Consider the following 13,929-nt stretch of genomic DNA (forward strand, 5'->3'; position numbering starts at 1 on the left):
CTGCGACTGGGTCCCCACTCCTCCACGAATGAAGACAAAAAAGTATATGACTCATGAGGTTCAGTGCCGTTTGTCTAACCTACTATCATGTGACTTGTGTACCAACTTGTTATTTTAACTTTGTAATGAGAAGCAAATGCACTGTTCAGTATGTTTTAGTATTTGTGACACATTTACCGTAAATGCATTAAAACAGAAAAATGCATATAAAAAAAGACAAAAATATGTCAAGTCATTAGTTCCCACAACATTAGTGTTATTAGTATTTCTTTCTATTGCTGTAGTTAATATCCAGATAAAAAAAAAAAAACTCAATAGTAAAATTCTCCAATTAATAGATCACATAAATGTCATTAAAGGCATGAGCTCGGTGATGAAACCACTTAGCTTTTACTTCTCAAGCTTATTAGTATCTGTTACCATTTGTCAATGACCTTGAATTTCTTTTTTCACTTTTCACTTAACACCACGACAGGAAAAAAAAACAGAAACATAACAGGAAAATATTTATTTTCTACAGCGTTCCAGATTAAAAGCAGCCTTAAAGTAGAAGATCAAGGACAATAATTACCTCAGTAGTTACAGCTTAGTCAATTACAAATATGGTTTCACTCATGTTTGGAACTGAACAAAAGTTCAACTGTCAAGTGAGATGACTGAACTGCTGCTGGTCTAACCTTCAGAGTCAAGTATAAGTCAGAGCTTAATCCAATTTTACATAAACAAACACACATAACACACATGCACACACATTATATAACTGTCTGAAAGACAATCCAAAACTCAAAAATCTGCAAACATGAAATTTTTTTCCCTCTCAGATAACAAATATGCAACAATACAAAAAAATAAAGAGAAAAGATCCTTTCACAATAAATGTTTGTGGACAGATGTGTACACGGCATGAAATAAGAAATGATTTGAAAGACTTTTGTGAATTTTGTTTAATTCTGCCAAAAAACATCAGATTTAGTTGTCATCCCAACAATCAGAAAAATCATAAGGTTACACATCAATGAATACATCTGTCTACTTCAGTGTCCTTACATCCCATTAAGGTTGGAGGTTTACAGTTTACCAGACTACACCAGTTAAGACTTTCATGGTGCAACAAGACTGCAATATTGCAATTTAAGGCCTCACAGTGAAATTTTAAATTTATGAATAGATTAAGGGAAAAACAAGTGGTAATGGTCCACCTTTAAGGTGTCACACAGCAAAAATTAAACATATTAAAAAAAAAAAAACACTAACAAAACAAAACAAAGAAATAGTGTCATCTGGACGATTTTGTCGGGAGCATCTTTGCCTACGATGACTTTCTAACATCCCACACTCTTCGTCTACTTTCTGCAGCTCTGAAATGTGCAGCTTGGTTTGTTATCAGCGTCGTATTCCAGAGGGAACCACGCACGCTGATTCACTTGAGGAGACTCTGCAGCATCGCAGTAGCGTATGTTGGGCGGGCCTGCTTATTCTCTATGGCCTTCTTCAGGTACTGAATTCCATCACAGCGTTCCCAGATTTCCTCAAACTGCCTGGGAAGGATCTCCGCCCCTCTTTTCCTGGTGAGGCCAGTTTCCTCCAGACTCAGCTCACACATCTCCATATCATCTTTGCCTGCATGGTGGTGAATGGTGATATTTGACGATTGATGAAATTTTACAGTTTCTTAAGTATAAATTCTTGTTCTTTGGGCTAAATGCGGATGGGCATCAAGAAAACAGGATTTTCTCGAGACAATCTCCTATATCTGCCGACTCACCTGCCACCAACACAATAGGCTGTTTGTCTGGATGAAGCTCCATCTGCCTGGCGATCCAAGGCCCATCAAAGTGAGCGTACCACCACCCCTTCTTTTTATTCTGTGGGTCCTTGTACTGGTCGGCAGGCCGGATGAAAGGAATGCGAAAATAACGCTGTTGGCGGTTCATGGCCACTTCTTGATGCTGGGCTGTTGTTGGAGGAGCTGGGTTCTGTTCAGCTGCACGGTGACCATCACAATCACAGATGAATGAGAAAAAAAGATGATTTAGTAAAAATAACGAGGAGACGGTAATTTACGTTCAGAGTAGTAGCTGTGATTTGGTTTTGGATATACAGAACAAAAATATGTATTTGTTCAAAGATGCACTGAGCAGTGCATTAAACTAAGAACAGAACCCTCGAAATAACACAAGATCAAAAAGAACCCAAGAAATGCACAAATATCACATGACAAAACAGATAAAACAGCGTCTAGCCTCTTATGAAAGGCCCAGTGTGACCTCTGCGTCATCAGAAAAGGCCAGAATAAGACCGAAACATGAAAAAAACAACAAAATACACATTTCATAAGATATCACATCAAGGAAAAAGGTAAATAAATATGGTGAAAGTGAAGGCAACATCGAATGTTCCTATCACCCATCAAACCTAATATTTGTTTTTAGCCCAAAAGAAAATCACAAAAAAAAAAAAAAAAGGATTTTTCTGTGTACTGGTAATACTTCAAGCAGGTAAACATTAGTGTGTGTGTTTGTTGCACAGACCACACAGGTCTGAGAATGAATGAAATGCTCAAACACAAGCTGACATATCGGCAACAGATTAAAACAACTGGGACTTCCCGACTAATTAGATCAAATATTTCTTACAGAAGCTGGCTGAAAATTTAAGCCTTAGCTCTTTATCAGCTAATTGACTGTTGGGAAACAAAGGCAGGTTATTTGTGCAGTTATTAAGTCTTACCGGTGAAGGCTTAAGCCGAAAGAGAAGGAAACAATGATGTCGCTGCAGGAAGCTGTGCATGCAAGATGCTTATGTACTGTGTATTATATAAAAGTACATTGATTTGTGCTCATTTCCACTAATTTGCAACTTTTTTTAAAGCTAATCTTAGCAACATTGTGTCATTATGTCACTAACCATAGTCAGTGATGGATTTAGGAGCCCTCTGATCACTCCCATCATCGTTGCGTTTTTTGTTCTTGGACTTCCATGCGTGATAGACCTTAAGGCGACGGTGGAACTCCTCTCTGCAAGCTGCCAGCAGCTCAATGTCTGTCCACACAACACAAACACAGTAAACATGCAAGAAACAGAACATCCTGTTCCATATAACATCTTTTACTCTGTGACATGAATTCTAAATTTGGAAGTGAATTCGGTATATTTAGTCTGACAGAGCAGACCTCTGTCAAGGTCCATCTGTACAGCAGCTGGAGTCACTCAGCAGAGGAAAAGTCAAACAGGAATGAATCTGTTCAGGTTGATAATTTTGATGAGATGCTTTTCCAACACATTGAAAAAAAATTAAAGTTCACACTCACCCAAGTCTTTTTACTCTCCCCCCAACACAACTAATGTTTTTTTTTTTTAAACAGCTACAACAAACAGAGATAACCACCTTAATTTGTAATCTTAAAGAGATTTTGTTACCACTGAATGCAGTTAGACTCCATCGGCCTTCGTCATCTAAGCTAAGTTAGTAGCCTGCTGGCTCGGCTGAATGTGTCACATACTCCAGAAGAAAACAGATCAAGGATATTAGCCAAACCTTTATAGGAAATCTAAATATACCTAAAAGTTATTGGAGAAATGTCTTTCTTCTCTTCATTTGCTCGGATTTCAAGATCACAAAAGGATCTAGGATTGCTTTAAAAAGAGATTGTTGATGTATAAAAACATCACAGGGACAGTCGTGCTGCTTGGTTCGGGTGTTTCGTTAAATATAAATTAAGAACAGCACCAGGTGAGGCTAAAATGTCAATACATATACATAAATAACAAAACTATTTCTAATCTGTAGGACGTCTTATTGAAGCTGACACGGTCAGTTTACATTGTGCGTACTTAACCAATGACAAATACAAAGATATAATCAAAATCTTATCTGCTTTTATGGATATCAGACTACAATCGGTTCTGTTTTATTTTCAGGCAGTTTCTGAATAAATCCAGCAACACTATCAAATCACAAATTAACCAGATGTCCGTAGAATCCCCCAAGCAATCCAGAATACACAATAATAGAGGCATCAGAACATGAGCCAGCAAAAAGCAATTTGCTTTTCATGCTGACTGAGTCGAGAGTGGGTTTGGAAAAGTCTGTCAACCTCCATAAATGTGATAATTTCCTCTCTCCACCTCTGAAACGACCCAATGAGGCACAGCAGCTGGAGGAACATCCCCCTCAGAGCTCTTTTGATTCTTAGGAAAGACATCTTGTGTTCGCACTCAAATGAAGTTTAAACTTTTCAACAGGCACTTTAGTATCTTTGCAGATGAAAAGCTTGCGTGGAGAGAATGTCGCCGTGCGATTTTCTAAAGTGCCAAAACACGAGCTGGTGCTGAATTACTTAATGTCGTGAAGGAGCTAGTGAGGGAGAGTTCAGAGCACAGAATAGGGAGCTGCACTTTGAAGCTGAATTCAGGATTTCTCACCACAGGAAGTGTTGATGACATCTCGCAGCTCAGCATACTTCCACTTGCTGAGATCATACTTTTTCACACCAGCAGCAGCTTTGGTTGCCTGCACCTGAGGACCCCTACAGCAAGGAACAGATGAATGTGAGTGAGGAGGGAGAAGAAGAAATAACCATGAATGTGGAGACAGATAAGTGTGACAAGGTTGGAGTAACGGAGATAAAGGGATTGAGGTTTCTTACTTTTGGCACTAATCATGATGAAAGTCCCACATTTCAGACAGGTTTCAGTTTCCACAGGAGGCTTCTAGTTTATTTAGTTCTAAAGTCAAAAAATTTTCACTGAAGCACTTTAAAAAAAAAAAAACAAAAACTAAAACTCTTCTCTTTGTTTATCTTTTAAAGGATGAGATCTCGGGATGATTGCTTTAAGATACGAGTCAAAGAATGACGGTGATGTTTTAGCAACTTAATAAATGCTGGTGGTGCTCTGAAGTCCCGTCTCTGGCTTCCCTGCTGTGTTTAAGCTGCTAATTCCTTAATAGGAATGTAGGATTTGCCTCTTCTAATTACAGTCAGCGCAGTATCTCTGAAATGAAGACTGCTGATCTACGAATCATCGCTTGCCATTGAAATTCTCACTGACTGGAAAGATTAAACTCATTCAGGATCATTGTCATTCTGGCTGTGATGTGTGCCAGTGTGTAATAGTGATAAAGCAGAAAAGAAGCTTTACTTTTGTTGTAAGAAGGAAAGACGTGGAAGTGAAGCAATGGCCAGCACTTTGTGTTTGGCAGTAGGTAAATGGGGAAATGGCTGGCTGGAGGATGAGGAAAATGCAGGGATGCTGAAATCCTTTGGACGTGCATGAAAGCTCCCATGTGCTTTGGCTCTGTGCCGTGCACATATGACACACATAACACCCCCTCTTTCTAAAACATCTCCTGTTAGTTGTCAGGGATCGGCCGATCCTCAGGAGTAGTTAGAGACACCTGCAGAGGCCCATGGAGCGCCAGGACTGGGGAGATAACACACTACCGATTCATAAGTAATTTTCTGCTCACTGCATCTGTAGATAAGAGCTTTGAAAGGAATTGTCCAGGGAGTGCTACAAATTATACCAGCATTAACTTTATGGTGTTATTCCTTTCCTTTTAAAAGAATGGAAAAAGAGAATAAAGGGAAATCAGTCCTGTCTGTGCGATGTGAACCACATTCACTTAGAATCCCAGAATGGAAAAGAAACTAAAAGTGGTGTTAAGTATTCAGAAGGCGGCAAAATCTCAATATTCTGCATTACAAAGAATCATTTCTTTGCAGTGCAAAGACGAACTTCCCAGTTTGAGAGGTAAAAAGGGCCTATTTGTCTCAAACTCATGAATTGGCTATCTTTTCATCAGTTGCTATGACATTCTAACAGAAAAAGCTTCAGAATTGTTGTGATAAAGTCCGCAGCAGAATGTGTCTTATATAGAAAAGGTGAATGACTGAATGATTTCATGGTTATTAAGTAGCTGTGTTTTTTTCAGTGTTTTTACACCCTTCGTGTCCTTGACATCAGCAGAATCGTGTCTATCAAGAGCCACTGTGAAACAAAGTTGATGGAGAAATATGCAACACTTATCTGTGCAAGGCCAGATTCAAGTAAGTTAGTAGGTAGTAAGTGTTTAACAACTTTTGAGAGCAATCATAACACTTTGTGCTGCAGAGCTCACAGCTAAAAAATAAAAACCTAAATGTGCAGCGATAAATATGCTCATGGTTTCATAATTAATGCACACGGACATGAAAGTCATGCTCTCAGAGGAGCCATCCTTGACTTTTGTCTTCCACGTTTGTTAACTGCAACCGCTGATTTGCAAACAAGCTCTCACCTCAGATTGAAGAAGCGTTACAGAGTGTGCAAAATATCACAGCTGCTGGAGACAAGCGATTGTTATAACCACAGATCAGGGTGTCTCTCTGTCTAATCAGTGCTATGCAATGCTGGATGTTACCAAATTTGAACTAAAATAGTCCCAAATAAATGAACAAAAGAAAAACCAAAAAATCCTCCATCTACATCTTTATTGGCATGTCTTGCCTCTACTTTTTAAATATCATGCAAATGTTTTCATTTGTAATCTGTTTGCCAGTAAATAGGAGTTTGTAAATTGCCTCTTTGTGGTCACTAAAGTTCTACAAGCTTTGTGATTAAGAGCCACGAATGAGATGCTAACGTCAGACGCTCAGCAGGGTTAGTCATCAGGCTGTAGGGAAGTTAGCAAATGGAAAAGCTATACAGGTAGCAGGTGGTCAGTAAATTCTAAATCAAATGGCACAGCTGGAATGCACCACTGCAGCACCACTATCAGCACTGGAGGCTCATTTAGAGCCAGCGAAGAGAAGGAAAAAAGAAACAATCATCTGGTTTTCTATTCATGGTTTGGTGTTTCATGATTTTCTAGATGACAGATACTTGCACAGTATCTTCTAAAATCTTCCTAGAATTGGCACTACGTATAGAATTCTGGTTGGAAACTTCTTAAGAGTGATAATTAGGCATCTTAATGTTAGAATCAGTAGTAATTATAATGTTGTAGCTTTAAGCAACTGAGAAATTCGGGGCTACAATGGGGATTAAGAGAATGGGGAAGTGAGTTGGTGACTACGCCTGGTGTGAGGTACACTCAGTACTGATGTCTTACATGGCTCTGGCTGTGGATGAAGAGATAGGAAGATCTGAAAAAGAGTCTTCGCTGGAGAAAACGACAGGAAAAAGCCAGTTACACATGCATGATGAGGTGAGCCTGAGCCATCATTGCTCACTTACTGTGTATGGCACACATGATTCATGCAGTACTGAACATGCAACGCTGTGCGTCACGTTTGCAATACCTGCGCAGGCCAGCATCCATCTGACCGTCCTCAGTGATGAGCTCTGCTTCACTCTGAGCAATTCTCATGGCTAACTCCCTGTCTCTTCTTTCCTGCTCCAGTACAGCAGCATGCTGGGCCTTCTCCTCACGTTCCAGAGCCAACTGGATTTCCAGCTCTGCCTGTTGACACACACAAAACCACAATAACAGCACTGTCACTCTTGTGATTACAAAAAACCTACACAAACACAAAGTTCCTGTCAAATTACAAATGCTGCCTTGTGTGCCAGACAGCTGAAAACAACTGGAACTCTGCTGTGTCTCTAAGCCTGATTAAACCTATTTATCCAGTTTGTTTAGCTACAAATCAAGCTTTTCTGGTCATTTGTCTAGACACAACAGGGCATAGAACAAACACTCGAAAATAATTAGGGTGGAAATCTTTCATAACAGTTGTAACCTGATTGTAACAGTTGTACTTTTTAACCATATTTGGGAAAATGTTGCCATAAAACCCCGATACATCTGTCTGTAATTAACTCTGTAGTGACAGCATCCACCTTTTTACTTGGGGTGGGAAAATCGAATTGAAAAATTGAATATCGGGATTTTTTGCATTCTCAATTTTAAAATCGATTTTTTTTTGTTAAAAAAATTAAAATTAATCCATTATAAAAATTGTTGTCATTTTCATTGTTTTTTATTGATCTTTATATTTGTCTTCTTGGGCATTGTAGCAGCATTGACGGTCTGGCTACTGTGTTGTTTTGTCCTCACTGAAATCAAGCAAAATGAAGCACACTTTTGGTTTTTAAATCGACAAAAATCAGCAACATCAGAGAATTGTGACAATTGCAATTTAAATCCAATCAGCACCCAAAAAAATCGGAAGCGAATCAATTCGGACAAAAGGATATTGTCACCTGTATACAGATCTCTTCCAAGGCAGTAAAACACTAGGTTTCAGAGTAATGTTTAAGAACTGAAAGTTCACAATGTAAGATTATAAATTAAATAGTTTGGGGAACAAAAAGCCACTGACTGATTTTTAACACATATTTAACAAGTGGAGCAATTTGACGATAAGAATTACGTGTAGGCAAGGATTTGACAATGATTTGAGCAGCAGAATCCTGAATTAATTGGAATATAGAAACTGAACAGGGAAAAACTACAGTGCCTGCTTTTTACTAATTAAAGCTTGATATTGATTTTACAAGATCTGTTTTGGATCAGTTATTTTAAAGTCTCAGATGCGAAGACTTGCAATTGTTTTTTTAAAGAAATGAGCTTAGTAACACTGATTAAAGTGCAGAAACAAAGTGAAAACACAAAGTTGTGTTGGTCTCTGGCTTTTGGTTTGGGATATTTCTTTTAGTCTTGTCATGTTTAGTTCTGGTTTCTTGTTTTATTTGGTAGTTTTCGTCCCCTTTCTGCTCTGCCGCTTACTTTTTGTGTTTCCTATCAGTAGTTCATTCACCCGAGTCTCAGCACATACATACCCCTTGGTGTTATTTGTCAGTGCCAGCTCATCATTGTTCTTTTCCATGTGGGATTATGTCACCTCTAGTTAAGTCAAGTCACGTTCCTGTCATGTTTTCCAAGTCATGTTTCCTGGTGGTATGTAACATGTTACCACTTTATTTACCAGTCCTTGCAGGGGACAGGAGGTCAGCTACTGTACCTCACTGGGGATGAACAGAAAGCTAAGAGCAGACTGCAAAAGATTCATACCATGAACTAATTATTATCCATAGTGTGTTTCATAGGCTTGACAACCTTTTAACAAAAAGTTTGAAATGTTTTTTTTTTTTTTTTTTAAATATAGAATATAACACTGTTGGGGGTCCAACCTGAATAACCTTTTCTTCTTCCTTTCTCTTTTTTCTGTCCTCTTCCTCTTGCTTCCTTTTCAGTTCCATTTCTGCTTTGCTAAAATCAAAAAACAAAAGAAACTTTTCCAAGGGGAAACATTATGGGCACACAACATGTCATTTCTATGTACTTCCACATCTACGTGTAATATTTTCCTCGGAATCCCTTACAGTCTTCTGTCCTCTTCCTCTTGTTTGCGCCGCTGCTCTTCCCTCTCCCTCCTCTGTCTCTCCTTTTCCATCTCCTCCTCGATGCGTTTCAGCCTCTCGCTCTCCTCCTCTTGCTGCTTCTTCTTTTGCATGGAGGAGAGCAGCTGCTCCGAGCGTTTCACCAGTCCCTGGTACTCTGTGTCAATCTCCTTCCAGGTCATGACTGTGGCCTGGTGATCAAAAGAATATGAAACACAGGTCACGGTCACTAGGGAGAAAAAATAAATGTATTTATTCGTCCAACTATAAAACATGCGGTCCCAGGGGAGTTTAAAGGCAAGGACTGCTTTAGGCACCAATTCCACATCTGTTTATAAAAATAAACCTGACAGTCTCAGAGGATGCTATAATGTTTGTTTTTGTGTGTTTTTTCAGAATTTATTTGTTGGAATAAAACTATGTCCTATGTGGACTGTCAATCAGGGAAGTGGAAGGCATCAGGAAGTGCCACAGACTCACACCCATCTGTTTCCATTGCACAACTTTCCCATGTGGCAACAAACAAGACAATGACTGACAGCGAGTCTGTCACTTGCACTTCGCAGCCACAGCGTTCAATTCTCCACATACTTGCCAGACAATCAGCGGGGGGGAAGTGGGGATGAAGAGTTCACCATATTGTAAGGATTCATTAGGGTGAGTCTCTTACAGTGACACAAGGAGGGGAAATGACAAGGTCTCATCCCCAAAGCATAGACGTATGAACGACAGCCATGGACATCTAATGCATTATTCACTCAGGGACTGCATGCCTGCAGCAATTTCTGAACATTCAGAATGCCTTAAGTGTTGTAAGTGGGGGTGCTAATGGGCTTACAGTTTAATACTGGGAACGTGGAACGGCTGTCGGCGATGGAGGAGATTTCTTAGTGTCAACCAGGATATGAGCACTAATTATGTTTGTTGATTGCATCCAGCAAAATGCAGTGGGCACATAATAAATAAAACATGTGCATATTGCATGGGGAGGGCTGGGATTTCACAAACCAAGTTCGATCATTTAGCAAAACAACCTCAATAAATAAAATCATTGGAAAAAATAGAGGAGTCTTCTTCTCTGAGCTTTTTTGATCCTGAGTTGATCGAAAATATTGATTCAGTGAAAAAGACAGAAAAGGACACAACTGAATTTGCGAAGATTTTGGTGTAGAACACAGAGACAAGACCTTCTACGAGGATAAGGCTGGTTATGGAAGGGATCTACACACATACAGATCTTATCTAAATACAGTAGATATTAGGCAGATAGGCTTCAAACAACAGTAGTAGTCTAAGCAAGTGTAATCAACACAAACAGGTTGACAACCAGCAGAATTTTAGCTCAACAGAACTTTTTATCAGGAAGTCAAAATCTTGAGAAGATAGAAAGCCATCATCTGCATCACCTTTATCTTTGATAAGAGGGAGTCTATGGCAGCAGCCAGTTCCTGAACTTGTTTGGCCATCTCCTGTTTGCCCTCCTTCAGCTCGTTGACCACCTCATTGAAACGCTCCATGTGTTTCTTCAAGTTTCGAACTTTCACCAACCCATCGATTCTATTTCAGGAGAAGAAGAGGCAAAGTTACACTGTAAAACGGTGGTGGTGATGTGCAAACATCTGGTGGGTCTGAAATGTAAAAGTTAAGTCATGCCAAAATCATTTTTTTGACATTTTGTGCAAAAACTTGTTGATTAATTTTTTTATTTTTGTAGATTTCCGGTTGAGCAGACATGGTGCTGCTGTTAGGAGCATTGCGGTGTCATGGCTGACCAGCTGACTGAGTTTGGGTCTCTTTCTGTCTGTTTTAGCTCCATAATGCTGATGTGTACCCCTCACCCTGAAAGGGATGGAATAGTGAAAAGCGTGGATGACAAAATGAATAATATTCCAACTGTTATTATTATTAGTAGTAGCATTGCAATGATATTCTATGAGTCATTAAATAAGTAAAACAGGAAGTAGATTTAAATTTGTTGTAAATTTACAGGGAAAACTATGAAATTACAGTAATGCAGTTTATGCTTTTACAGTGTATATGAGAATATGTTAAACAAAAGTCAAAGCTTACCTTTAAGGTGCCACCAATAAAAACAAATAAAATCTTTTAGTGCATTTGTCAGCTGCTTGTCCATTATATAACACTGCTCCTGGTAAATATGACTTTAGTGATTCAGTAGGTGTTTCAATCTCAGGTGGCACCAAATAGTTCTTGTCTTTCCAAAAAAGTGTGGTTACATGATTATTCATTTCCTCAGATCTTACCCCTCCTGAATCAATATCAGAGAGGGACATTATCAAATTATTTTTTATTTGCCAAGCCTACGTCCACTTTCTACCGATTTAAAATGCTCTGATAAACAATGTTATGCTGATGTCATTCTTCCAATGTCCTGGAAAAAACTGACCAGTGTACGCACTGTGTACACTTTATTTTTTTCACTTATTAAAAAAAGATCACTCCTAATATTTGAAAAACACCATGTTAGTGCTGTTTAAACATTTACAAGAACTCAAAAATTAAAATTAATTTTAAGACTTAAGTTGAGTTTTAAGACATAATATTTCTTATTTCATCCAAACAAACGTGATATTTCCCAAAGCAGTACAGTGATAAGTTATTTTTTTATTTTGTTTTTTTTGGTCCACAGATGATTTTGCAGATTGATTTGAACAGAGAAGTGGGACAGCCATCAAACCAATCAAGCATGAATCTGTTCAAATAAAAAGCACACTGGAGAGGTTGAACAAAAAAATAAATAAGTAAAAGAGAAACTTCACCTTGGCTTGTGTTTCTTCTTACACAACCACATGCGGACAGTCTTTTGAATCTTAATGCAGGCCTGAGCTCTGTAATCCATTTTATTTCTGACTGGTGTTGGAGGGACAAAAGAAGAGACAAAAATAGGCAAAAAGTTACTTATAACTACTATAGAACTAATCTATTATTCAGGAGCTGAAATTCAAATGGAATATAACTAATTCGCACCAAATGAAACATTCATCATGAGATGAAATGTTGAAATAATAGGAAATAAATAACAAATGACCAGGGCCAGAGGCAGTGCTCTGTTATAGCGGTAAAGTAATTTCATTTGATGCTGTTTCATAGATGTGCCAGAGCCAGCCTGCACTTTGTTAAATAGTGGGAATCCATAGTTTGGCACTGAGTGTAAGAAGCAATTGCTTCTGGAGTGCTGTTTCTTATGGCTGGAGGCTGCTTCTCTTAGAAATCCAAACGAAATGAAAAGTGTGAAACATCAGTGTGAAATAACCGCCGCCGGCCATGTGGTACACAGTGGCACATGAAAGACGTGGGGGAAGTGCTTAAACAAAAGGAACTTTAACTTTGAAGCTTTGCAGGTTTAGTGGGTATTAATAACAAATGTAATGTTAGACTAACACGTTTTCTAAAATGACTTCTTGAACATTCTGGGTTTTTTTTTTTTTTTTTTTTTGCTGTATTTAACCTACGTTTAATGACGGAAAGGCAGCACCACTGGACCTTCTTCCAGCGGCTGCACAGCAACCACTTGTTGACTTTCTTCAGCAGCTCTGCAAGGTGGTCTGGATCAGACTTCATGATCTGGTCAAACTCGGCAAACTGATGCACACGGACAAAAATCAAAACATGATCTGACGGTATTAGGACAGTTCGTTGTGACTAAACGATGTTGATATTTCACCTTTCCTGGACGAAAGAACACTCTCGTCAGTCCAAACTTAAAGTCGTTATCATTTAAACCCAGCGCCTTAAACAAAGCCTGTAAAGAAACAAATATAATCCTTTTTATTTAATAAGAATGACTTATTTGAAATAAATTAACTCATTATTTGAAGCCATTCGTGCACAAAGCATTTCTCCACTCTAGGAGGAGACTATACTACTTATGTTAAGCCCACCTTGCAGAAGAGTCGTGGGTTCAGCCGTGTAAGTTTATCTGGCATATATGCCTTATACATGTTGTAGAGCTCATGGAAGGGAGCCCTGGAAGGAAACCCTCCTTGCATCAGGTCCAACACTGATACCATTCCTAATCAAGATAAACAGTGTTTATATATAAACTGGAAACATCATCCCTGACATGTACCACATCGAAGGAAATTGTGTGCATGCATATGTGTGAAAATAGGTCCGTCATGATGCATAACAGCATAAAAACTGACTTCAGAACAAATAAATCAGCACAATTCTAGCTGATGTGTTTTTAGAAGTGGCATAATGGAAACACCAGCCTCCATAATGATTATTTTTTTAGTGAATTTGAATAAGTTAAAAATGCAAAAAAATTGTATAGTGAGGAGCTATGATGGAATACAGCAGTGTGCCAAACAAGGATAAACTGCTCTGACAGACTGAGAAATAACTCAAATGCCGTCCAATGCTTTTCCAGTTGGGTTTAACATAATATAACCTTTGCTGAAAGCAGTGTGAACAATGTAAATTTACATATCCTACATTACTTTGAGGTCTTTTCTTAGAAATAAAAAAACAGATTAATAAATAAATAAAAACACACCAAACTGTATTTCCATGGTTCTGACAACTATTTCTTGTATTGAAAAAAAAACCTCAACTGTAGGTAGAGTTAAAATCATCCCA

At 38.5% G+C, this 13,929-nt stretch overlaps 1 protein-coding gene across 8 annotated transcripts in view; it reads right to left on the reverse strand.

The window, feature by feature from the left end:
* Positions 1–1,190: 1,190 nt before the first annotated feature.
* myo6b (myosin VIb) overlaps positions 1,191–13,929 on the reverse strand; it is a gene marked incomplete at its 5' end in the record, with an annotated part of 31,781 nt that continues 19,042 nt past the window's right edge. For 4 of the 8 annotated variants that reach the window (XM_079262756.1, XM_079262755.1, XM_079262754.1 and 1 more), the window contains 13 exons: positions 1,191–1,620; positions 1,766–1,984; positions 2,908–3,042; positions 4,426–4,529; positions 7,094–7,144; positions 7,284–7,444; positions 9,118–9,196; positions 9,310–9,518; positions 10,734–10,884; positions 12,108–12,198; positions 12,801–12,930; positions 13,013–13,090; positions 13,230–13,360. In XM_079262756.1, the coding sequence (XP_079118882.1) occupies positions 1,421–1,620; positions 1,766–1,984; positions 2,908–3,042; positions 4,426–4,529; positions 7,094–7,144; positions 7,284–7,444; positions 9,118–9,196; positions 9,310–9,518; positions 10,734–10,884; positions 12,108–12,198; positions 12,801–12,930; positions 13,013–13,090; positions 13,230–13,360 (1,739 nt within the window). In that variant the 3' untranslated portion in view covers positions 1,191–1,420. Of the gene's footprint in view, positions 1,621–1,765; positions 1,985–2,907; positions 3,043–4,425; positions 4,645–7,093; positions 7,145–7,253; positions 7,445–9,117; positions 9,197–9,309; positions 9,519–10,733; positions 10,885–12,107; positions 12,199–12,800; positions 12,931–13,012; positions 13,091–13,229; positions 13,361–13,929 lie in introns of all 8 variants that reach the window. The other 4 variants (XM_079262758.1, XM_079262760.1, XM_079262753.1 and 1 more) reach the window with 3 other exon arrangements.

The sequence above is a fragment of the Telmatherina bonti genome (assembly GCF_933228915.1).
Source record: "Telmatherina bonti genome assembly, chromosome: 22".
Taxonomy (NCBI): domain Eukaryota; kingdom Metazoa; phylum Chordata; class Actinopteri; order Atheriniformes; family Telmatherinidae; genus Telmatherina; species Telmatherina bonti.